This window comes from Pristiophorus japonicus, chromosome 7 (assembly GCF_044704955.1).
Source record: "Pristiophorus japonicus isolate sPriJap1 chromosome 7, sPriJap1.hap1, whole genome shotgun sequence".
Lineage (NCBI taxonomy): Eukaryota > Metazoa > Chordata > Chondrichthyes > Pristiophoridae > Pristiophorus > Pristiophorus japonicus.
The window spans coordinates 248271309-248298319 of record NC_091983.1 but is presented as its reverse complement, the minus strand read 5'-3'; the positions used below and the strand labels follow the sequence as shown (position 1 = coordinate 248298319).

The following is a 27011-nucleotide window of genomic DNA, read 5'->3' as shown; positions in this document are numbered from 1 at the left end:
AAACAGGGAATTATAGACCGGTCAGCCTGACATCAGTAGTGGGTAAGGTGATGGAATCAATTATTAAGGATGTCATAGCAGCACATTTGGAAAGAGATGACATGATATGTCCAAGTCAGCATGGATTTGTGAAAGGGAAATCATGTTTGACAAATCTTCTGGAATTTTTTGAGGATGTTTCCAGTCGAGTGGACAAGGGAGAACCAGTTGATGTGGTATATTTGGACTTTCAGAAGGCTTTTGACAAGGTCCCACACAAGAGATTAATGTGCAAAGTTGAAGCACATGGGATTGGGGGTAGTTTGCTGACATGGATTGAGAACTGGTTGTCAGACAGGAAGCAAGGAGTAGGAGTAAATGGGTACTTTTCAGAATGGCAGGCAGTGACTAGTGGGGTACTGCAAGGTTCTGTGCTGGGGCCCCAGCTGTTTACATTGTACATTAATGATTTAGACGAGGGGATTAAATGTAGTATCTTCAAATTTGCGGATGACACTAAGTTGGGTGGCAGTGTGAGCTGCGAGGAGGATGCTGAGGCTGCAGAGTGACTTGGATAGGTTAGGTGAGTGGGCAAATGCATGGCAGATGAAGTATAATGTGGATAAATGTGAGGTTATCCACTTTGGTGGTAAAAACAGAGAGACAGACTATTATCTGAATGGTGACAGATTAGGAAAAGGGGAGGTGCAACGAGACCTGGGTGTCATGGTACATCAGTCATTGAAGGTTGGCATGCAGGTACATCAGGCGGTTAAGAAAGCAAATGGCATGTTGGCCTTCATAGCGAGGAGATTTGAGTACAGGGGCAGGGAGGTGTTACTACCTTGGTAAGGTCACACCTGGAGTATTGTGTACAGTTTTGGTCTCCTAACTTGAGGAAGGACATTCTTGCTATTGAGGGAGTGCAGCGAAGGTTCACCAGACTGATTCCCGGGATGACGGGACTGACATATCAAGAAAGACTGGATCAACTGGGCTTGTATTCACTGGAGTTCAGAAGAATGAGAGGGGATCTCATAGAAACGTCTAAAATTATGAGGGATTTAGACAGGTTAGATGCAGGAAGAATGTTCCCAATGTTGGGGAAGTCCAGAACCAGGGGTCACAGTCTAAGGATAAGGGGTAAGCCATTTAGGACCGAGATGAGGAGAAACTTCTTCACCCAGAGAGTGGTGAACCTGTGGGATTCCCTAGCACAGGAAGTTGTTGAGGCCAATTCACTAAATATATTCAAAAAGGAGTTAGATGTAGTCCTCACTACTAGGGGGATCAAGGAGTATGACAAGAAAGCAGGAATGGGGTACTGAAGTTGCATGTTCAGCCATGAACTCATTGAATGGCGGTGCAGGCTCGAAGAGCCGAATGGCCTACTCCTGTATCTATTTTCTATGTTTCTATGAACATAAGAACATAAGAACATAAGAATTAGGAACAGGAGTAGGCCATCTAGCCCCTCGAGCCTGCTCCGCCATTCAACAAGATCATGGCTGATCTGGCCGTGGACTCAGCTCCACTTACCCGCCCACTCCCCATAACCCATAATTATCTTCTTGGTTAAAAATCTATCTATCTGTGACTTGAATACATTAAATGAGCTAGCCTCAACTGCTTCCTTGGGCAGAGAATTCCACAGATTCACAACCCTCTGGGAGAAGAAATTCCTTCTCAACTCGGTTTTAAATTGGCTCCCCCGTATTTTGAGGCTGTGCCCCCTAGTTCTGGTCTCCCCGACCAGTGGAAACAATCTCTCTGCCTCTATCTTGTCTATCCCTTTCATTATTTTAAATGTTTCTATAAGATCACCCCTCATCCTTCTGAACTCCAACGAGTAAAGACCCAGTCTACTCAATCTATCATCATAAGGTAACCCCCTCATCTCTGGAATCAGCCTAGTGAATCGTCTCTGTACCCTCTCCAAAGCTAGTATATCCTTCCTTAAGTAAGGTGACCAAAACTGCACGCAGTACTCCAGGTGCAGCCTCACCAATACCCTATAGTTGCAGAAGGACCTCCCTGCTTTTGTACTCCATCCCTTTCGCAATGAAGGCCAACATTCCATTCGCCTTCCTGATTACCTGCTGTACCTGCAAACTAACTTTTTGGGATTCATGCACAAGGACCCCCAGGTCCCTCTGCACCGCAGCATGTTGTAATTTCTCCCCATTCAAATAGTATTCCCTTTTTTGTTTTTTTTCCCCCAAGTTGGATGACCTCACACTTTCCGACATTGTATTCCATCTGCCAAACCTTAGCCCATTCGCTTAACCTATCTAAATCTCTTTGCAGCCTCTCTGTGTCTGCTTTCCCACTAATCTTTGTGTCATCTGCAAATTTTGTTACACTACACTCTGTCCCCTCTTCCAGGTCATCTATGAATATTGTAAACAGTTGTGGTCCCAACACCGATCTCTGTGGCACACCACTAACCACCGATTTCCAACCCGAAAAGGACCCATTTATCCCAATTCTCTGTTTTCGGTTAGCCAGCCAATTCTCTATCCATGCTAATACATTTCCACCGACTCCGCGTACCTTTATCTTCTGCAGTAACCTTTTGTGTGGCACCTTATCGAATGCCTTTTGGAAATCTAAATACACCACATCCATCGGTACACCTCTATCCACCATGCTCGTTATATCCTCAAAGAATTCCAGTAAATTAGTTACACGTGATTTCCCCTTTATGAATCCATGTTGCGTCTGCTTGATTGCACTATTCCTATCTAGATGTCCCGCTATTTCTTCCTTAATGATAGCTTCAAGCATTTTCCCCACTACAGATGTTAAACTAACCGGCCTATAGTTTCCTGCCTTTTGTCTGCCCCCTTTTTTAAACAGAGGCGTTACATTAGCTGCTTTCCAATCCGCTGGTACCTCCCCAGAGTCCAGAGAATTTTGGTAGATTATAACGAATGCATCTGCGATAACTTCCGCCATCTCTTTTAATACCCTGGGATGCATTTCATCAGGACCAGGGGACTTGTCTACCTTGAGTCCCATTAGCCTGTCCAGCACTACCCCACTAGTGATCGTGATTATCTCAAGGTCCTCCCTTCCCACATTCCCGTGACCAGAATTTTTTGGCATGGTTTTTGTGTCTTCCACTGTGAAGACCAAAGCAAAATAATTGTTTAAGGTCTCAGCCATTTCCACATTTTCCGTTATTAAATCCCCCTTCTCATCTTCGAAGGGACCAACATTTACTTTTGTCACTTTTTTCCGTTTTATATTATGAAATTAGAGATGCATGTAGCAAGGATACTACAGTAATCATAGGTGACTTTAATCTACATATAGACTGGCCAAACCAAATTAGTAATAATACCGTGGCAGATGAATTCCTGGCGTGTGTACGAGATGGTTTATTAGACCAGTATGTTGAGCAGCCTATTAGGGAACAGGCTATCCTAGATTGCGTATTGTGTACGAGAAGGGGTCTTGTTGTGCGGGATCCTTTAGGGAAGAGCGACCATAACATGATTGAATTCTTTATTAAGATGGAAAGTGAAGTAGTGCAATCCGAAACTAGGGTCCTAAATCTAAACAAAGAAAACTACGAAGATATGAGGAATAAATTGGCTATGATAGATTAGGAAGATTCATTAAAAGGCATGTCGGTGGATAGGCAATGGCTAATATTTAAGGAACGAATGCATGAATTGCAATAGTTATATATTCTTTTCTGGAGTAAAAACACGAAAGGAAAAGTGGCCCAACCAAGTGGCTAACAAAAGAAATTAAGGATAGTATTAGATCCAAAGAGGAATTATACAAAGTTGCCAGAAAAAGTAGCAAGCCTGAGGATTGGGAGCAGTTTAGAATTCAGCAAAAAAGGACCAAGAGATTGATTAAGAGGGGAAAAAGAGTACGAGAGTAAACTTGCAGGGAACTTGTAGTTCCTGCAGATTGGAGGGTAGCAAATATAACCCCACTATTTAAAAGAGGAGGGTGAGAGAAAATGAGAAACTACAGATCGGTTAACATCAGTCGTAGGGAAAATGCTAGAGTCTATTATAAAGGATGTGATAACGGTACATTTAGATAATATCAACAAGATCAAACAAAGTCAACATGGATTTATGAAAGGAAAATCATGTTTGATAAACCTACTGGAGTTTTTTTTTGAGGATGTAACTGATAGAATAGATAAGGGATTTAATGTATTTGGATTTTCAGAAGGCCTTTGATAAAGTCCCACATAAGAGGTTAGTGTGCAAAATTAAAGCACAGAGGATTGGGGGTAATGTATTGGCATAGAATGAAAATTGGATAACTGACAGGAAACAGAGAGTAGGAATAAACGGGCCTTTGTCCGGGGTGGCAGGCAGTGACTCGTGGAGTACCACAGGGATCAGTGCTTGGGCCCCAGCTAGTCACAATATATACCCATATCTCGGGAGCCTATCAACAAGAGCAGGCATCGACGACGAGATCCAACACCGCTTCCAGTGCGCCAGTGCAGCCTTTGGCCACCTGAGGAAAAGAGTTTTTGAAGACCAGGCCCTCAAAACTGCCACCAAGCTTATGGTCTACAGGGGTGCAGTAATACCCGCCCTCCTGTATGGCTCAGAGACATGGACCATGTACAGTAGGCACCTCAAGTTGCTGGAGAAATATCACCAACGATGTCTCCGCAAGATCCTACAAATCCCCTGGGAGGACAGGCGCACCAACATCAGTGTCCTCACTCAGGCTAACATCCTCAGCATTGAAGCACTGACCACACTCAATCAGCTCCACTGGGCAGTCCGCATGCCAGACACGAGACTCCCAAAGCAAATGCTCTACTCGGAGCTCCTTCACGGCAAACGAGCCAAAGGTGGGCAACGGAAACGTTACAAGGACACCCTCAAAGCCTGCCTGATAAAGTGCGACATCCCCACTGACACCTGGGAGTCCCTGGCCCAAGACAGCCCGAAGTGGAGGAAGTGCATACGAGAGGGCGCTGAGCACCTCGAGTCTCAACGCCGAGAGCATGCAGAAATCAAGCACAGACAGTGGAAAGAGCGTGCGGCAAACCAGTCCCACCCACCGCTTCCCTCAACGACTATCTGTCCCACCTGTGACAGAGTCTGTGGCTCTCGTATTGGACTGTTCAGCCGCCAAAGAACTCACTTCAGAGGTGGAAACAAGTCTTCTGATTCCGAGGGATTGCCTGTGATGATGATGATGATGATAAATGATTTGGATGAGGGAACCAAATGTGATATTTCCAAGTTTGCGGACGACACAAAACTAGGTGGGATTGTGAGTTGTGAGGAGGATGCAAAGACGCTGCAAGCCGACTTAGATAGGTTGAGTGAGTGGGCAAACACATGGCAGATGCAGTATAACATGCATAAATGTGAAGTTATCCACTTTGGTAGGAAAAATATAAGGACAAAGTATTATTTAAATGGTGATAGCTTTGGAAGTGTCGATGTACAGAGGGACCTGGATGTCCTTGTACACCAGTCATTGAAAGCAAACATGCAGGTGCAGCAAACAGTTCGGAAGGCAAATGGGAAGATTCATTAAAAGGCATGTGTTGGCCTTCATTGCAAGAGGATTTGAGTACAGGAGCAAGGATGTCTTACTACAGTTATACAGGGCCTTGGTAAGACCGCACCTGGAGTATTGTGTGCAGTTTTGATCTCCTTACCTCAGAAAGGATATACTTGCCATAGAGGGAGTGCAGCGAAAGTTCACCAAACTGATTCCTAGGATGGCAGGACTGTCGTATGAGGAGAGATTGGGTCGACTAGGCCTGTATTCACTGAAGTTTAGAAGAATGAGAGGGGATCTCATTAAAACATATAAAATTCTGACTCGGTTGGATAGATTGGATGCGGGGAGGATGTTTCCCCTGGCTGGGAAGTCTAGAACAAGGGGTCATAGTCTCAGGATACAGAGTCGGAAATTTAGGATCGAGATGAGGAGAAATTTTTTCACTCAGAGGGTGGTGAACCTGTGGAATTCTCGACCACAAAAGGCTGTGGAGGCTAAATCACTGAATATATTTGAGGGAGATGGATAGATTTTTTAGAAACAAAAGGGATATCGGGAAAAAGCGGAAGTATGGTGTTGAGATAGAGGATCAGCCATGATCATATTGAATGGCATTGCAAAATCGAAGGGCCGAATGGCCTACTACTGCTCCTATTTTCTATGTTTCACATTCCAATAATGGATAATCAAGGGGCTGCAGGGAGGCAAGAACGTAATACAATGACCATCATTAAAGAAGTGGTAAAATAATGGGACTAAAGGCGGACAAGTCCGCTAGACCTAATGGCTTGCATCCTAGGGTCCTAAAAGAAGTGGCTGCAGAGATAGTGGATGCATTGGTTGGAATCTACCAACATTCCCTGGATTCTGTGGCAGTCCCAGCAGATTGGAAAACCGCAAATGTAACACCCCTATTTAAAAAGGAGGCAGACGGAAAGCAAGAAACTATAGGCCAGTTAGCCTAACATCAGTCATTGGGAAAATGCTGGAAACCATTATTAAGGAAGCAGTAGCAGGACATTTGGAAAAACATAAGTCAATCAAGCAAAGTCAGCATGGTTTTATGAAAGGGAAATCATGTACGACAAATTTGCTAGAGTTCTTTGAGGATATAATGAGCAGGGTGGATAAGGGGGAACCAGTGGATGTGGTGTTTATGGATTTCCAGAAGGCATTTGATAAGGTGCCACATAAAAGGTTACTGCACAGGATGAAAGTTCACGGGGTTGGGGATAATATATTAACATGGATAGAGGACTGGCTAACTAACAGAAAACAGAGTCAGGATAAACAGGTCATTTTCCGGTTGGCAAGCAGTGACTAGTGGGGTGCCGCAGGGATCAGTGCTGGGGCCTCAACTATTTACAATCTATATTAATGACTTGGATGAAGGGACAAAGTGTAATGTCGCCAAGTTTACAGATGATACAAAGATGGGCGGGAAAGCAAATTGTGAGGACACAAAAAATCTACAAAGGAATATAGACAAGCTAAATGAGCGGGCAACAATTTGGCAGATGGAGTATAATGTGGGGAAATGTGAGGTCATCCACTTTGACAGATAAAATAGAAAAGCAAATTATTATTTAAATGGAGAAAAATTGCAAAGTGCTGCAGTAGAGAGGGACGAGGGGATACTTGTGCATGAAACACAAAGTTAGTATGCAGGTACAGCAAGTAATCAGGAAGGCCACTGGATTATTGGCCTTTATTGCAAGGGGGATAGAGTATAAAAGCAGAGAAGTCCTGCTACATCTGTACAGGGTATTGGTGGGATCACACCTGGAGTACTGCGTACAGTTTTGGTCTCCGTCTTTAAGGAAGGATACACTTGCAGAGAAGGTTCACGAGGTTGATTCCGGAGATGAGGGGGTTGACTTATGAAGATAGGTTGAGTCTGTACTCACTGGAGGTCAGATGAGGCGTGATCTTATCGAAACATATAAGATAATGAGGGGGCTCGACAAGGTGGATGCAGAGAGGATATTTCCACTCATAGGGGAAACTAAAACTAGGGGGCAGAGTCTCAGAATAAGGGGCCGCCCATTTAAAACTGAGATGAGGAGGGTTGTACATCTGTGGAATTCTCTGCCCTAGAGAGCTGTGGAGGCTGGGTCATTGAATATATTTAAGGCGGAGATAGATTTTTGAGCGATAAGGGAATAAAAGATTATGGGGAGCGGTGTCCATGATCAGATCAACCATGATCTTATTAAATGGCGGAGCAGGCTCGAGGGGTCAAATGGCCTACTCCTGCTCCTATTTCTTGTGTTCTTGTGAAGTGTAGTCATAAACTCAAGGCACTCTTTCCAGGCTGAAAAGCACAAGTTACTCCAATCTTTCCTAACACAGATCTTTGACACCAGGGTTAAGCCTCATGGTTCTTCTCTCCACTGCTTCCAGTCCTTGAATGTCTTGACAATGAGAAATTGATGCAGTATTCAGTTGCGATCGTGTGATCACTGTATAATTTGAACATGATTTCTTTTGACTTTTATTCTAATTTTGGGTTATGTAGTTCAACATTCTATTGGTTTTGTGGATTATTGCCCTGTATTGGTTGTGCATGTTTAGTGTCGAGATCTGAGGTCTCTTTCAGCTTCATCCTTGGTTGTTACAACACCATTCACAGAATACATGTATCACCCAAGTTTTCTTCTAATGTGCAGTACTTCAGACATGTCTGCATTAAGTTACATCTGCTACAGTTCTGTCCAGATGACATCCACCATGTGCTTTGCAAGCCCCTCTCGAGCAGCTCGCTGGAGCTGGGTAGTGTTGCCTCAGACTGGAAGGATGCCCATGTTGTTCTGAATTTCAAAAAGGGAGCAAGACAGAACCAGGGAATATATAGGTCCATTCGTTTGACTTCAACCATAGGCAAGTTGCTGGAAGTGGTCATAATATCCAATAATCTATTGATCTCTGTTTTGAGTATATTCAAGACAAAGATCGATAGATTTCTGGATATTTAGGGAATCAAGGGATGTGGGGATAATGCAGGAAAGTGGCATTGAGGTAGAAGATCAGCCATGATCTTACTGAATGGCAGAACAGGCTGGATGGGCCAAATAGCCTACTCCCGCTCCGATGTCTTATGTTCTTATGTGATGCTCTGTATGATCACTTGGATAGAGAAGGAGTTATTAGAGACTTTCAATACGGCTTCTGGAAAATAAAGGTCAAGTCTTACTAATCTGATTGAATTCTTTGGGAAAAAGTTACAGGATGATAGATATAGGTAGCCCAGTAGACATTGGATTTTGAGAGTCTTTGTTAAGGTATCTCACAATCTCATGGAATAGGTAGGATGTTTCGACAGTGAATTACGAATTGTCCCGTAGAAAGAAAGTGGTTATTAATGGTTGTGGATGTGCTTGGAGATCGATTATCAGTGGTGTCTCACACGGATTGGTTAAGGCAGTTGGCATTTACTATCTTGATTAGTGACCTGGAGGTCGATGATGGAGGAATAGTCACCAAGTTTGCAGATAATACAAAGATTTGTGCAAGTCTTAGGACTGTGGATGAGAATAAATTACTGCACATGGATCTTGATGTGATGGGGAAATAGGCCCGTGCTTGACAAATGGTACTTAACTTTGATAAATTCAGTATTATGCACATGGGCAGGACCAATACTAAGTATACTTACATCCTACAGGGTACAGAACTGAAGTCTGTTGGAAAAGAAAAAAGATCTTTGTGTTACCGTACATAATTCTCTTATGGTTTACGACCAATGTCATGAAGCAACAGCCAAGGCAAATAGGGCATTAGGTTGCATTCCTAGGATGATTAAATATAAAATAAAACACACCATTTTGTCCCTGTATAAGACTTTGTTTAAGCCTCAGAGAATACTGTGTCTAGTTTTTGTCCCGTCACATGGTGCGACAGAGGATTTGTAAAAGGTTCAGAGGAAGGCCACAAGAATGTAAGAGGTTAAACCACCTTACTTACCCAGATAGGCTTAAAAAGCTGGGTCTTGAGGGTGCTCTGATAGGTGTTTAAAATAGTAAAGGGACTCTACTCTACTCATATTGACAGATTAGTTCTATGTTAGGGAGAAGCAGGAATTCGACATATAATTTGCACAAGGACAGAACTAGGTTAGATGTTAGAAAGTTAGGATAATAGATGGAATAAGTTGCCAGTGCGTGCAGTGAGTGCTGATTCGCTGCATACCTTCAAAAGAGAGCTGGACCTGTCCCCGAAACTGGAGTGGATGTCACAGCATGCAAAAGATCAGTGGCGTACTAAGCAATATACATCAGTCAATGTGGTCTCCTGGACTAGCTCTGATTGACTAAAGAAGTCAGAGAGAAATATTCCAGATTCTTCCCCGAAATTGGCTGAGAGGTTTTGGCCTTTCCCCGGAGATTACATGCCTGTTGGTGGGTAGGGGGCGCTGTATCAAAGGCAGCATGACTGTGGGACAGGCTCGGTGGACCAGCTGGTCAATTTCCATCATGTTCAATTGGCCCATATACATATTTTGTCCAACTCATTGTCATTTCTGAGCTGTGCCCTCTTAGTTTCATATCATCTGCAAAATGTGACCACTTTGCACTGAGTTTCTGAATCAAGGTCATTTACATAAATCAGCGGTTCCAACACTGATCCTGCATCACCACATTCAGTACTTCCATTCCCTCTGTCATTCTCCATCAAGTACTCGCTTTCTACCCTTCAGCCAGTTTCTTAACTATTCCCAGCTTTGTCTTTAAACTGAGACCCATCTGTCCTCTCGAGTGGATGTTAAAGATTCCATGGCATTACTCGGAGCAGGAAAGGTCTCCTGCTGTCCTGGCCAGCATTTATCCAGGGACCAGCACCCAAAAACAGCTTATCTGCTCATTTATCTCACTTCTCGTTTGTAGAATCTTTGCGCAAATTCGCTCCTGCATCAACACAATGACGACAACGCAAATTTACTTCACTGACCATGAAGCACCTTGCGATATCCTGAGGCCATGAAAGGTGCTTATATAAATGCAGTTCTTTCTTTAATACCCTTTTGTGTGGAACCTTGTCCAATGCCTTTTGGTAATGTAGGTACAATATGGTATAGCGGTTTCCACAGTCACTTCTTCAAGGAGGTTGATCGAACAGGATCGAATGAATCCATGTTGGTTACTGTTTACTAGGTAACTATTGTACAGGTAATCCTTAAGTATACTCCTAATAACCAAGTCCATTATTTTACACGGAAATATCAATATCTTTTAATCCTTCCTACAGGTGCCTTCCCAGCCTTCAGTGACCCCTAATAATGGTCGACAATGCCTCACAAATAACTCGCCCAGTTCTTTCAGCACTTGGGTGCATTTAGCCTCTGGTGTTATGCAGGTCTCACATTGCCTCTCTGATCACCCTTTGTAAACATTTCTGTATTTACTTACATTCGTCTCAGTGCATCGTTCCCTTTTCTCTCTGCAGGATTGATACAAGTTGTTTTTCTACCATCATATTTAACGTATTTGTTAATCTAAAGTAGTATCACAATTGTTTGGTCTAAGCTTGCTGGTTTCGGAATGCGATCATCCTGCATTATACCGTTGAAAGTTTTTCACTTGTCCTTTGGAATAACAATTTCCATTTTCAATTTGGGAGGGTATTACCGCCCCAGTTAAAAAATAAATCCCGAGACCAGTAACATGCATGTCTAAGTGAATGCTGTGATCACTCTTAGAAAAAATATTTTGAAATTGAAATTAAATGACTGCCTCTTTATTCACATAGGAATTCAGCTCCTCTTTTAAAAAATCCCGTTAATCCCCTGCATTTTTAGAGGACAGGACAGGGGAGAGGAAAGAGTTAAATGGAAGAGACACAATGAAGACATCTACAACTCCAAACTACGCAGATTAAGCTTTCAAAATTTGTTCTCAGCTTTTATTCATATGGGTCTTGGGTGCCAGTGACCATAATTCAGTCAGATTCAAGGTAGTTAATAAGAACAAGGATAGACCAGGAATAAAAGTCCCAAATTGGGAAAAAGCCAACTTTGTTAAGTTGAAAAGTGACTTGGCCACAGTGGACTGGAAACAGCTTCTTGAAGGTAAATCAGTGTCGGAACAGTGGGAGTCATTCAAGGAGGAGATCCTGAATGCTCAGGCCAAACAAGTGCCCTTAAAGAAAAAGGGTGTGAATAACAATTCTAGAGCCCCCTGGATGTCTAAGGACTTACAGGGGAGGATAAAGAAAAAAAGGGAAGCTTATGTCATATACTGACGGCTAAGTACTGTAGAATCTCTGGAGGAATATAGGAAGTTCAGAGGTGAAATTAAAAAGGATATTAGGAATGCTAAAGAGAAAGCATGAAAAATTATTGCCAAGTACAATCAAGGAAAACCCAGATGATGTTCCATAAATATATTAAGAGCAAGAGGGTAACTAAAGGAAGGGTAGGGCCTATTAGAGATGACGAGGGGAATCTTTGTGTGCAGGTGGAAGATGTTGGTATGGTTCTTAATGAATAGTCTGTTTTCACAAAGGAAAGTGGCAATGTAGATACTGCTATCGAGGACGAGCATGAAATTCTGAATGAAATAGACATAGAGGGGAGGTATTGTGGGGGGGTTTAGCAGCTTCGAAAGTGGCTCAGTCCCCAGGCCCGGATGAAATGCATCCCAGGTTATTGAGCGAAACAAGAGAGGAAATAGCAGATACCTTGACCATTATTTTCCAGTCCTCTTTCGATTCAGGCATGGTGCCTGATATGGTTTAAGAAGGGAGAAAGGGATAGACCGAGTAATTACAGGCCTGTCAGCCTAACCTCAGTGGTGAGAAAATTATTGGACTAACCTGATTGAATTTTTCAAGGAGGTAACTAGGAGGGTCGATGAGGGTAGTGCGTATGATGTAGTGCATATGGACTTTAGCAAAGCTTTTGATAAGGTCCCACATGGCATACGGCCACGAAAGTTAAAGCTCATGGGATCCAGGGCAAAGTGGCAAGTTGGATCCAAAATTGGCTCAGAGGCAGGAAGGATAATGGTTGATGGATGTTTGTGACTGGAAGGATGTTTCCAGTGGGGTTCCACAGGGCTCAGTACTGGGTTCCTTGCTTTTTGAGGTATACATCAATGATCTAGATTTGAACATAAGAGGTATGATTAAAAAGTTTGCAGATGACACTAAAATTGGCTGTGTGGTTCATAATGAAGAGGAAAGTCATGGACTGCAGGAGGATATCAATCTACTGGTCAGGTAAGCAGAACAGTGGCAAATGGAATTTAATTCAGAAAAGTGTGAGGTAATACACTTGGGGAGGGCTAATAAGGAAAGGGCATTAAACAATAGACCACTTAGAAGTGTAGATGAACAAAGGGACCTTGGAGTGCTTGTCCACAGATCCCTGAAAGTAGCAGGCCAGGTGGATAAGGTGGTTAAGAAGGCATACAGAATGTTTGCCTTTTTTGGCCGAGGGATAGAATACAAGACCAGGCAGATTATGCTTAAATTCTTTAATACACTGGTTAGGCCACAGCTAGAATACTGCGTGCAGTTCTGGTCGCCACATTATAGCAAGGACATGATTGCACTGGAGAGGGTGCAGGAGATTTACGAGGATTCTGCCTGGAATGGAGAAGCTTAGCTATGAGGACATATTGGATAGACTGGGTTTGTTCTCCTTGGAACAGAGGAGGCTGAGGGGAGACCTCATTGAGGTGCATAAAATTTTGAAGGGCCTGGATATAGTGGATAGCAAGGGCCTATTTCCCTTGGTGGAGGGGTCAATTACGAGGGGGCATATGTTTAAGATGGTTGATGGAAGGTTGAGGGGTGATTTGAGGGGAAGCTTCTTCACACAGAGGGTTGTGTGGGTCTGGAACTCACTGCCTGGAAGGGTGGTAGAGGCAGAAACCCTCGCCACATTTAAAAGGTGTTTGGATGGGCACTTGAAGTGCTGTAACGAGCAGGGTTACGGACCTAGAGCTGGTAAGTGGGATTCGACTGGATAACCTCTTGTTGGCTGGCGCAGGCACAATGGTAAATACATCATGGAATCTAATACGGCCAGAGTGATTCCCTGGACCAGTTTTGATTGCCTGGATGGGTCAGAGAGGAATTTTCCCAGATTTTTTTCCCCCCAATTGGCCTGGGTTTTTAATGTGTTTTTTTTGGCCTCTCTCAGGAGATCGTATGGCTCCGGTTGGGGTGGAATGTAAAATGTTGCAATATATGGGGTATCAAAGTTGTGTGGGGCAGACTGGTTGGGCCAGATGCTCTTTACCTGTCTGTCATTGTTCATAGGTTTATATGTAACCTTCAGCGCTGCTGACCGAGGGCCTGGTGGTTCTTTGTCGGCCGGCAAGGACACGATGGGCCGGAATGGCCTCCTTCTGCGCTGTAAATTTCTATGTTTCGATATCATTTTGCAAAACTGAGCAGAAACTGGTAAAAGCTGAAGAAAAATATTCCATTGGTACAGCTGACTGAACAGTGCATCACATGTACAGCACATGCTTAGACTGTTGAATCCAAATTCAGCCCAGGGTCACAGCTCCCAGCAATATCAGGTCAAATTTTGAAAGCTTTATTCACGTAAAATTTAGATATATTTTTCCAAACAGAGAGGCTGTACATGAGCGTAGGAACAAAATAGGTGACCATACACCTGTTGTGGTTTGTTCTGCATTCTAGAAACTTCAGAAAGTGCATTAAGTTGAGAGTGTTCTGTTGCTCATGAAAATGTTAGTTTAATTGTCAAAAAAGTGAATTTTGAAGCGATCCAATAATCTCAGCTACCTTTTGTTGTCTTGATTGCTAACATTTATGAGAGAGAGAGAGAGAGAGAGAGAGAGAGAGAGGGGGAGGAAGAGGCAAATCAGTCTTTCCTTGTTTTAATTTGATTCCTTTTTTAAAAAATGTTTTAAGTTAACAAAACCTTTTTGATAGAATGACATGGCAAAATGATGAGGGAAATGAATTGAGGTGAGTTGACAGCAGGGGGAAGGGAGGATACAGCTATTAAATGAGCTTTTGGGCAAGGTCACTATCTCTCCCAAACCATCAACCAGGGCATTAAAAACAGAAATGACATTTCAATGTGGAATTTAATCATGTTATTGTGAAATATGTATTTAAAAAAAAAAAATTGTTTAAACCCTTATTTTGGATATTAGAAATTCTAATTATTGAGAAATAACTTCGAGCAAATGAATTGTGTCAGGAAGTATTGAGTAGTTTGCGGCCAATTGGTGCAATCACAAGATGACTGGTTTACATCTGCAATATTTCATTCTAAATGTCGACATAGAAATTTACAATAGAAAAATTGTCGAAAGTTTGACAGAGAAAAAACAGGAAACAAGATATCTGGATACTTCCATTTTATATTTATAGTGAAATAGCAAAACCTACAGCAATTTGGGAAGCAGAGAAGTTGAACTACATAGAATTCTTTACTAATGTATTTAATTTCCATTATTATTTTAAAGCTGAGAATACAAAGCACAATAGTGTGTTTATAAAATAGAAGCATTCGAATTGTTGATCTTCAATAAAACAGGTAGTGATTTCAAATGCAACTATTTCTTATTGACAAAACATGAGGAACGACTGACAACTGTTAGCAATTAGAATTATTTTGTGTCAACATAACATAAGCTAATTAGAAGCCGTTTCCTTCAAAATACAATTGTTTTTCTATAAAAACAAAAAGATTTAAAGGTGAGAATAATGATCTTCCATAAAAAGTGGGAATACTTTCAGTGCTGCTTAAATCCAACAACTTGGAAAGGCATATTAATGATCCAATGGACTATGAAAGCTTGCAGCTGAAACAGGTTTGCCCTGAAACACCTTTAACCTTCATAATTAAGATCCTCACTTTACACTGCAAGAAGCAACCAGCGATATTTCAGACAGTCAATTCAATCGCTCCATTTCCCATTCCCTCACTATTGTGATCAATTATAATTCAGAAATCACTGAACTGCTTTGTTGAATTTTTTCCATCAATTCAGTACGACCTTCAAATGTCATCAATTGCCTTTAAGATACATGAAATAAGCCCTTGCATAGTTGTCAAACATTAACCAATGTTTTCCAGCTTTCGAGGCACGGACTGAAAATTCAGCTGACTGGAGGTCCGGGATCTATTTCCACATGGACAACTCTATCCAACCTCCAAAAAGTCGTGGTCACTATTCTTCAACATAGTGGTGTAACATGTAATTCCTGCCTGTACATTCTTCAGCATACTGATGTAACAGGTCATACCTGCTTGTACATACTTTAGCATACTGGTGTAAACGTGTAATTCCTGCCTGTACATACTTCAACATACTGGTGTAACATGTCATGCCTGCCTGCACATACTTCAGCATACTGGTGTAACATGTCATGCCTGCCTGCACATACTTCAGCATGCTGGTGTAACATGTCATGCCTGCCTGTACATTCTCCTTGACTATTTCCATGGTACCTTGTGGCAGGAATGCAGTACCCGTACTGCAAAAGTGCATGATTCTGGTTTTGTTAGTTTTATCTCCTCTTCGCTTCTCCTGGCCCGCATGTTTGCCATCATGTCTTGCTTGACAGTCACGTGCACTTTTCAGCAATCAGGAGAAGCTGAACTACCCCTCACTTCCACAAATATACTGGACAACTTGTAAGCACCCTTACAGCTGACCCAGTGCATAGATGGAAATCTAACCCAGGATCTTTACAAGTACATAATCTTCATTTAATACCAAAATAAAACTCAATATGATGCAATTTATTTAGCTCACCTGCCAGCATTATGAACAGTGCATATTTCATCAGAACCACAAAATGTGATAAATTGTCATTTAGCAGCAAAATAAGTCATATAACCAATACCTGGATTACTCTGAAGCAAACTGGCGTTTGTTCATCCCCTAGAACTGATAGATTGTAGCAGAGAGAAAGCCTTACCCTGTAGAATTGTAGGTTCAGCCAGCTGAGGGGGTGTCTGGGTGATTGGCTCAGGAGCCGAGGAGTCTCCCAGCCGAGAGAGAGAGTTCTCAGCAGAGGCAGGCAGCTTGGGGGAGGTAGGGGTGACTGCAGAGGGAGGAGGGGGTACAGGAGGCTGAGACATGGGGACAATGGTATTTGATGATGCAGGAGTGGTGTGAGAAGATGTCAGTGAGAGTGGCAGATGAGATGGAGGACGAGGAGGGGGAGGAGGTGGGGGTGGTGGGGGTGCAGCTTGGGCAGGATTTGGGGCCTGTTGGGGTAGAATATCTGGTGGACCGTTAATGACAGTAGGCGATGGCGGCTTCTGGATTTGGATGGGAGTTGGAACAGGAAGAACTGGTCGAGGACCTGTAGCTTTGGCAGGCGGACTGCTTATAACCACAGGTGGGGAAGGTGGGAGGGGGGAAAAATTAGTGGCAGACCAGACCACCGGTTTGGGGACTGAGGGAAGAGATGGAGGAGCACTGATAGGTGACGGCGGTCCAGGCGTTCTATGGATAGGACGGGGGACAGTCGCGTAATGGGGTAAGACAGGATGGAAGGCAGAACCGAGTGAAGTGGCAAAGCGAGATGCTGAGTGGCGTAAAGGTGGAGTGGGTGGGGTGGAATTAGATGAGGCAAGTGATGCATACTCCGAGACAGAGTCCGATGAGGAGGGCGTGAACGATGAAACAGGGGCAGCAGACACAGCTTTTGTGTATGGTGGGGGAGGGATTGATGGAGGTTGACAGCTGCTGTATTCAGGAGGTGGCGTGTTGTATTCGAAAGATGAGGCTGGAAATGAAATGGAAGCAGCACAGAAAGGAGACAAGAGGAGAAAGAAGAGAAAAAATATAGCTAACATAGCAACAAAGTCAGCAGTGAAAGAAAACCATGTTTCAAAAAACTGCAGTTTGCCTCATAGGACTGTCTTAGTAAACAGAATCCATTAAAAAAAACAACAAAAGGTGCTCGACATAAAGTAAAATTAAAATCAATCTGTGTAAACTAGAATCAAAAGCTTCATCTTGCTAGGGTGACCACTTGGCTGGTTCCAGACATTCCTGTTTCACGAGAAGGTTAGCCCCTTCTCCACACACCGCACAGCATTTTTCCAAATGCTTGCCCCTTCAGTTTTGGACTGATCAAAGAGGATCGAATGTCTCCGTAGGCACAAAAATGGGTCGATCACCAGCCTGCCTGTGATGCAGCCTGGATCAGATATTCTCTGAGTAGATCAATCCCACTAATGACACAGTGGGTCCACCATAGCTTTAGATAGGAACAGAACACTTAATCAGTTACTTTGATCCTCTCTTTCCTTTAATTCTTGGTCTATGCGAAGTCCGAGCTGGGAAAGTAGTGGTGAGCTTTAATGGGCCTCAGATATTTCTTTCGGGGGGAGAGGAAATCAGCCAGGGTTCCCTTCCCTGATCACTATCCAGTGATCCCTAGTGGAAAGTGCAAAGTACATTTGTGTATGAATGGACATCAGCAAGGACAGGACCAGACATTTGCCACCTTCCTCCCAAGGTGCAATCCCACAGACACCAGTAATCCTCCAGTATCTCACCCAAAGCAACTATTCTTCATGCATAAGTAGTGGAACTGAGCATCAGCATTACATTTAAGCCTATGTTCACATCAACACCCACACACTCAAGCACGTTCCAGCAGGGGTCACTGAGTAATCAGGAGCAGGAGCACTGGCTGATTTTCTACTTCCACTCAGGGACACGAAGACCAAATGGAGTGTCCCTGCTTAGATCAGCTAACTCAGCATAGACTCAGGAGCAAAGTGGGCACTTTGTGCTCTGTGGTTTAGTACCACACCAACCTGTTATGTTACCTACTTTGTTATAACAAGCAAGAAAAACATGTGGATTAAGGGTCATAAACTAAATTTAGTCTTTAGAAATGCCGAGTGACCAACACTTTGTTTTTATTTTTGAAAAATCTGGACATGACTCATGACGCCATGACTCCATGACTCATTTGGTCTTGTTTGATCAAGTGTTTAAAATGGTTTGCAGCATTTAACATTGAGCTCAAGAGATTTTTACTTCATGTTTCAAGGTTATAAAGGGAGGGGGAATTTATGGCTAGTCCTGCGAGGCAAGCTGTAGATAAATACACAGTTCAGAAGATAAAGCAATATTAGCCAAATGTAAACATCACCCATTCAGTGAGAGAATGAATAGCGCATCTCTCTATAAACAAAAAGCACACATTTACCACAGCTACAGTATCCCCTCCAGGGCCTAATTGACAAATGCTTAAACCCAATACCCGATACCATGGCTGCAAACCGTTCCTCAATTTCTACTGTTTTAAATTCCAAGTGCAAATAGGTTTGCTGAACTTCACAACCATACATTTCTACATCTATAAGCACACAGTCTCTTACTGTGCAAGTGGAAATTATATTTTCTGATAGTTTACATTTCTATTAAAGCCCTTCTCAATATCTGTCTCTCGCATGCCCACTGCACAAGCCCTTGAACCAGTTGCTCGGCGTGTGGAGATGACTGGGTCCTGAAACCATGGCTCAATCACTCTGCCTGACACTTCTTGGTACTATCTCCTGATGCAGTAACAAGAGCTGTTGGAGTCAGATTTAGGAAAAGTTAATTAACTTTACCTACACTGCCAAATAATGATCCTAAACACACAATTTCATTAAAGCATACCTTCGATTGCACCGTAGTCCGCAGTCCACCCTGGAACCTTCAAGTCCTGAAAGCCAGGTCGGTGAGCTCTCAATGGAGACTACCCAATGTTAGTTATAATACCATTAGCATCTGAACAGCCTTCGCAAAGCAGAGCTATCAATCAATCTGGTAGAAAGTGAGAAATTGCATCCAGTGGAATACAACATCCCCAAGAATGAGGTGCTTGTATAGTCCATTGCAGCTTCAAATAGAAACATAGAAAATAGGTGGAGTAGGCCATTAGGCCCTTCTAGCCTGCACCTCCATTCAATAAGATCATGGCTGATCATTCATCTCAGTACCCTTTTCCCGCTTTCTCTTCATACCCCATGATCCCTTTAGCCGTAAGGGCCATATCTAACTCCCTCTTGAATATATCCAATGAACTGGCATCGACAACTCTCTGCTGGAGGGAATTCCACAGGTTAACAACTCTCTGAGTGAAGAAGTTTCTCCTCATCTCTGTCCTAAATGGCTTACCCCTTATCATTAGATTATGTCCCCTGGTTCTGGACTTGCCCAACATCGGGAACATTCTTCCTGCATCTAACCTGTCCAGTCCTGTCAGCATGTTATATGTTTCTATGCGATCCCCCCGCATCCTTCAAAACTCCAGTGAATACAGGCCCGGTCATCCATTCTCTCCTCATAGATCAGTCCTGCCATCCCGGGAATCAATCTGGTGAACCTTCGCTGTACTCCCTCAATAGCAAGAACGTCCTTCCTCAGATTAAGAGACCAAAACTGAACACAATATTCCAGGTGAGGCCTCACTAAGGCCCTGTACAACCAGATTTAACAAAGTATTGCTCGAAAAGAGGGATTATAATGGCCTGGATTTTGCGTTGCAAACAGTGAAGTTATCAGCGCTCACCATTATTATGGAGTAAATGGGCCAGCAACTTCCAGAGTCCAGACATGCGCAGTTAAACAAGGAAATACAGTGAGAGGGAGGGAGGAAGAGCAAATATGTAGGCAAATTTTTGAGAAGTGCAAAAACTATAGGGCAGTTATAGAAAGGGATTTCAACTACCCTAATATTAATTGGGATAAAATTAGTGTGAAGGAAACAGAGGGTACGGAATTGCTAAAATGCATTCAGGTGAACTTTTTCAGAAAGTATGTAGCAAGCCCAACACCAGAGGCGGTGGTTCTGGCCTTCGTTTTAGGGAATGAAGATCGGCAGGTGGAAGGGGCATCAGTGGGCGAGCATTTAGGTGTTAGTGACCATAATTCAGTTAGATTTAAAAGGTGGTTACGGAAAAGGACAAGGATAGACCAGGAATAAAAGTTCTAAATTGAGGTAAAGTCAATTTTGCTAAGCTGAGGGGTGATTTAGCCAGTGGGCTGGAAAGAGCTACTTGAAGATAAATCAGTGTCACAGCAGTGGGAGATAATCAAGGAGGAGATCCGGAGGGTTCAGGCCAAGTATATGCTCTTAAAGAAAAAGGGTGTGACTAACAAATCTAGAGTCCCCTGGAGGTCTCGGGACATACAGGGTAGGATAAAGAAAGGGAGGCTTGACAGATACCAAGGGCTCAATACTGCAGAATCTCCAGAGGAGTATAGAAAGTGCGGGGGTTAAATTAAAAAAGGATATTCGGAAAGCAAAGAGAGAGTATGAAAAATTCTTGGCAAGTAAAATCAAGGAAAACCCAAAGATGTTTTATAAATATATTAAGAGCAAGAGGATAGGGTAGGGCCTATTAGAGACCATGAGGGTAATGTGTGTGTGGAGGCAGGAGTCATGGGTATGGTTCTTAATGAATACTTTGCGTTTGTTTTCACAAGAGAGGGGCGACGCAGACATTGCTATCGGGGAGGAGGAGGAGTGTGAAATATTAGATAAAATAAACATAGTGAGAGAGGAGGTGTTAAGGGGTTTAGCAGCTTTGAAAGTCCACAGATCCGGATGAAATGTATTCCAGGCTATTAAGCGAAGCAAAAGAGGAAATAGCAGAGGCTCTGACCATCATTTTCCAATCCTCTCTGGCTTCAGGTGTGGTGCCGGAGGACTGCTAATGTGGTACCTTTGTTTAAGAAGGGAGAAAGGGATAGTCCATGTAATTACAGACCATAGTTTATATGGATTTTAGCAAGGCTTTTGATAAGGTGCCACATGGCAGACTGATCATGAAAGCAAAATCCCATGGGATCCAGGGCAAAGTGGCATGTTGGATCCAAAATTGGCTCAAAGGCAAGAAGCAAAGGGCAATGGTTGATGAGTGTTTTTGTGACTGGAAGGCTGCATCTAGTGGGATTCCGCAGGGCTCAGTACTAGGTCCCTTGCTTTTTGTGGTATGCATCAATGATCTAGACTTGAATATAAGGGGTATGATTAAGACATTTGCAGATGATACTAAAATTGGCTGAGTGGTTGATAATGAACAAGAAATCTGTAGACTGCAGGAAGATATCAATCAACTGGTCAGGTGGGCAGAACAGTGGCAAATGGAATTCAATCCAGGCATTTGAGGACGACTAACAAGGAAAGGGAATACCACATTAAATGGTAGGACACCGAGAAGTGTAGAGGAACAAAGGGACCTTGGAGTGCATGTCCACAGATCCCTGAAGGTAGCAGGCCAAGTAGATAAGGTGGTTAAGAAGGCATACGGAATGCTTGCTTTTATTAGCCGAGGCACAGAATACAAGAGCTGGGGGGATTATGCTTGAACTAGTTAGGCACGCAGCTAGAGTACTGCGTGAAGTGCGAGTCACCACATTACAGGAAGGATGTGATTGCACTGGAGAGGATACAGAGGAGATTTACGAGGATGTTGCCGGGAGTGGAGAATCTTAACCATGAGGACAGATTGGATAGGTTGGGTTTGTTTTCCTTGGAACAGAGGAGGCTGAGGGGAGACCTCATTGAGGTGAAAATTATGATATAGTAGATAGAAAGGACCTATTTCCCTTAGCAGAGGGGTGAACAACCAGGGGCATAGATTTAAAGTAATTAAAGGTTTAGAGGGGTAATTTCTTCATGCAGAGGGTTGTGGGGGTTTGGAACTCACTGCCTGAAAGGGTGGTAGAGGCAGAAACCCTCACATCATTTAAAAAGTACTTGGATATGCACTTGAAGTGCCATAACCTACAGGGCTACGGGCCTAGAGTTGGAAAGTGGGATTAGGCTGGATAACCTCTTGTTGGTCGGCATGGATACGATGGGCCGAAATGGCCTCCTACCGTGCTGTAAATCTATATGATTCTATGAAATACGCAAGTTGCTGTCCAAGTTACCGTGCTCCACCACAGTCTGCACTATAACAGTACCTTGCCGCGAGACTTGGCAGTAGGATTCATACAAGGATGTGAAGTTGCTGTACTTACCCACTAAACAAGTCAGAAACAGTTAGGGCTGGTGCATTCAGGTGTAAGTGAATTTGTAATGGGGTGATTAGTCATAATTACTGGGAAACACCCTATCTGGCCCTGAAAATGTAATTTTACGTATGTGGAGTCTCATTCCTTCAGAATGCAGTTTGTTTTGGAGCTTTAAAAAATAAATAAAATTATATATATTTTTTTAAAATTTTACTTAATCGTCTCTAATCTCTTTCTTAATCCCACCTTTCTTTCCCTCTTCATTTTGCTTATCTACATGATTTTACAAAGGATTTAAATATTCTAAATTATACTTCCTGGTTTAGATTCTGCACGTCTCAGTGAGGATTCTTCAATCGAATTGGGTGAAGAGCCTCGCTGTTTGTTGCTGGTTCTGCTCAGACACATACGGATCCGCACTAGAGGGTGCCGCACTAGAAGTTATCTTTAAATAATGCAAGTTGCCGCTCAAAAGGCCAGGCAAAGTCTGTGGACAGCTGTCAGCATGATGAAGGGCGAGTGCAGTATCTTCGCCACAGACCGCAAAATCCAGGCCATTAGCTTAAATTCAGGCCGGTCCTGGGCCCCGCGTGCAGGCCGGTCCTAAACCTGCATCGCTGCAAATCAAACAGTAAGCTTTGCATCACTGCCCCAAATTAAAAAACCCTTGTGCAGAGCGGTCCCGAACAAACGAACCTGTAAATGAAACGGGTTGAGAGCATGCCAATGAAAAGGGATACTGTAGCTTCAGACCTAATCACTTTACTGTAACCTACACAGAACTCACATTTACCTCCTCGTCACTTACCAGCAGACGACATCCTTCGTTCCATCTCCCACTCGAGCTGTTCTCTCTCGAGCTGTTCTTGTCGTTCCCTTTCTTGTCGTTCCAGTTCCAGATCCTCTTGTTCTTGCCTTTCTCGTTCCTGTCTTTCTTGCTCCATGCGCTCATGTTTTTCTCTCTCTTGCTTCTCTCGTTCCACCTGTTCCTGTTCTAGCCTTTCTCTCTCCAATCTCTCACGTTCCATTCGCTCACGCTCCAGGCGTTCCCTCTCCAGTTCCTTCTGTCGTTGCTGCTCTTGCAGTTGCCTGGAACACACAAAACATGAACACACATTATATTTTATGTCAAGGCAGAATTGCAAGCCACAAAGTTGGAACACAACTTTCAGCACTAAACGTATTATTTTCGCTGGTCACTTTGTACTTTAAAGAAAACAAGATATTCTCTCTGCACACCAAAATGACATAAAGCTTGCTCTAAAGTCTCCTGGTCTGACTACAATGCCTTCCTCCCCAATCAAGCGGCCTGCTTTGTCCTGGATGGTGTTGAGTTTCTTGAGTGTTGTTGGAGCTGCACTCATCCAGACAAGTGGAGAGTATTCCATCACCCTCCTAACTTGTGCCTTGTAGATGGTGGAAAGGCTTTGGGCGAGTCACGAGGCGAGACACTCGCTGCAGAATCCAGCCTCTGACCTGCTCTTGTTGCCACAGTATTTATGCAGCTGGTTCAGTTAAGTTTCTGGTCAATGGTGACCCCCAGGATGTTGATGGTGGAGTATTCAGCGATAGTAATGCCGTTGAATGTCAAGGGGTGATGGTTGGACTCTCGATTGTTTTAGATAGTCATTGCCTGGCACTTGTGTGGTGTTAGAGGGAGTTAGATATGGCCCTTACGGCTAAAGGGATCAAGGAGTAAGGAGAGAAAGCATGAAATGGGTACTGAGGTGAATGATCAGCCATGATCTTATTGAATGGTGGTGCAGGCTCGAAGGGCCGAATGGCCTACTCCTGCACCTATTTTCTATGTTTACTACAAACTTGGTACCCTTGCACATGACACAAATGACTCACGGTCAGTCGACCCTACAAAGTCCTCCTCACTAACATCTGAGGACATGTGCCAAAATTGGGAGAGCTATCCCGCAGACTAGTGAAGTGACAGCCTGACAATCACTCTCTCACAATCATGCCTATCTGCCAACGCTCCACATTCCTCCAGCAGCATCCCTGGGTATGTCCTGTCCCACCAGTAGAAGAAACCCACCAGAGGTGGGAGCACAGTGGTATATAGTCGGGACGAATGGCCCTAGGAATCCTCAACATTGACCTCATGGCTTCAGGTCAAACACGGGCCAGAAACCTCCTGCTGATGACCACCTACTGCCCTCCCTCAGCTACTGAAGTAGTACTCCTCGATATTCAACACCACTTGGAGGAAGTGCCAAGGGTGGAAAAGGCACAGAATGTACTCTGGGTGGGAGACTTCAATGCCCAGCATTAAAAGTGGATCGGTAGTACCATCACTGACCAAGCTAGCCAACCCATGAAGGACAGAGGCCAGACTGGGCTTGCAGCAGGTGATGAGAACACCAACACAAGGGAATAAGCTACTTGACATTATTCTCACTAGTTTGCCTGTCACAGATATGCCTGTCCATCACAGCAACAGTCGGAGCGACCAGTGCGATCAAGTCCCATCTTCATACTAATGACACACTTCATCGTGTCGTGTGGCACTACCACTGCGCTAAGTGGGATTTATTAAGAGCAGATCAAGCAGCTCAAAACTTGGCATTCCATGAGGCACTGTCAGCAGCAACAGAATTACATGCGACCACAATCTGTAACATCGAAACATAGAAAATAGGTGTAGGAGTAGGCCATTGAGCCCTTACCACCATTCAATAAGATCATGGCTGATCATCACATCAGTACCCCTTTCCTGCTTTCTCTCCATACCCCTTGATCCCTTTAGCCGCAAGGGCCATATCTAACTCCCTCTTGAAAATATCCAACGAACCGGCATCAACAACTCTCTGTGGTAGAGAATTCCACAAGTTAACACTCTGAGTGAAGATGTTTCTCCTTATATCGGTCCTAAATGGCTTACGCCTTATCCTTAGACTGTGTCTCCTGGTTCTGGACTTCCCCATCATCGGGAACATTCTTCCTGCATCTAACCTGTCCAGTCCCATCAGTATTTTATATGTTTCTATGAGATCCCCTCTCATCCTTCTAAACTCCAGTGTACACAGGCCCAGTCGATCCTCATATGTCAGTCCTGCCATCCCGGAAATCAGTCTGGTGAATCTTCGCTGCACTCCCTGAATAGCAAAAACATCCTTCCTCAGATTAGGAGACCAAAACTGAACACAATATTCCAGGTGAGGCCTCACCAAGGCCCTGTACAACTGCAGTAAGACCTCCCTGCTCCTATACTCAAATCCCCTAGCTATGAAGGCCAACATGCCATTTGCCTTCTTCACCGCCTGCTGTACCAGCATGCCAACTTTCAATGACTGATGAACCATGACACCCAGGTCTCGTTGCACCTCGCCTTTTCCTAATCTGCCACCATTCAGATAATATTCTGCCTTCATGTTTTTGCCACCAAAGTGGATAACCTCACATTTATCCACATTATACTGCATCTGCCATACATTTGCTCACTCACCTAACCTGTCCAATTCACCCTGCAGCCTCTTAGCATCCTCCTCGCAGCTCACATAACCACCCAGCTTAATGTCATCTGCAAACTTGAAGATATTACACTCAAATCGTTCATCTAAATCATTGATGTATATTGTAAATAGCTGGGGTCCCAGCACTGAACCCTGTGGCACCCCACTAGTCACTGCCTGCCATTCTGAAAAGGACCTGTTTATCCCGACTCTGCTTCCTGTCCACCAACCAGTTCTCTATCCACGTCAGTACATTACCCCCAATACCATGTGCTTTAATTTTGCATACCAATCTCTTGTGTGGGACCTTGTCAAAAGCCTTTTGAAAGTCCAAATACACCACATCCACTGGTTCTCCCTTGTCCACTCTACCAGTTACATCCTCAAAAAATTCCAAAAGATTCGTTAAGCATGATTTCTCTTTCATAAATCCATGCTGACTTGGACTGATCCTGTCACTGCTTTTTCATCCTTAATGATTGATTCCAACATTTTCCCCACTACTGATGTCAGGCTAACCGGTCTATAATTACCCGTTTTCTCTCTCCCTCCTTTTTTAAAAAAAGTGGTATTACATTAGCTACCCTCTAGTCCTTAGGCACTGATCCAGTCAATAGACTGTTGGAAAATGATCACCAATGCATCTACTATTTCTAGGGCCACTTCCTTAAGTACTCTGGGATGCAGACTATCAGGCCCCGGGGATTTATCGGCTTTCAAACCCATCAATTTCCCTAACACAATTTCCTGCCTAATAAGGATATCCTTCAGTTCCTCCTTATCACTAGACCCACTAGCCCCTAGTACATTCGGAAGGTTGTGTGCGTCTTCCCTCGTGAAGACAGAACCGAAGGAGCAGGAGCTGGAGGAGTGGGAGCGGGAGTGGGAGCAAGAGCTAGAGCCCCCCCACGCTCCCCCCCGGGGGAGCAGGAGCTGAAGGAGCGGGAGTGGGAGCAAGAGCTGGAGCCCCCCCCTTCCCCCCCCGGGGGAGCAGGAGCTGGAGGAGCGGGAGTGGGAGCAAGAGCTGGAGGCCCCCCCCCCTCGGGGGAGCAGGAGCTGGAAGTACGGGAGTGGGAGCAAGAGCTGGAGG

The 27011-nt window shown here is 43.9% G+C and overlaps 1 protein-coding gene across 8 annotated transcripts in view; it reads right to left on the bottom strand.

The window, feature by feature from the left end:
* The window catches only part of enah (ENAH actin regulator), a 582073-nt gene that overhangs the window by 85677 nt on the left and 469385 nt on the right, over positions 1-27011 (bottom strand). For 6 of the 8 annotated variants that reach the window (XM_070885881.1, XM_070885879.1, XM_070885882.1 and 3 more), the window contains 2 exons: positions 23266-23546; positions 16399-17214 (listed from right to left, as the gene is read on the bottom strand). In XM_070885881.1, the coding sequence (XP_070741982.1) occupies positions 16399-17214; positions 23266-23546 (1097 nt within the window). The remainder of the gene's footprint in view (positions 1-16398; positions 17215-23265; positions 23547-27011) is intronic. The other 2 variants (XM_070885886.1, XM_070885887.1) reach the window with 1 other exon arrangement.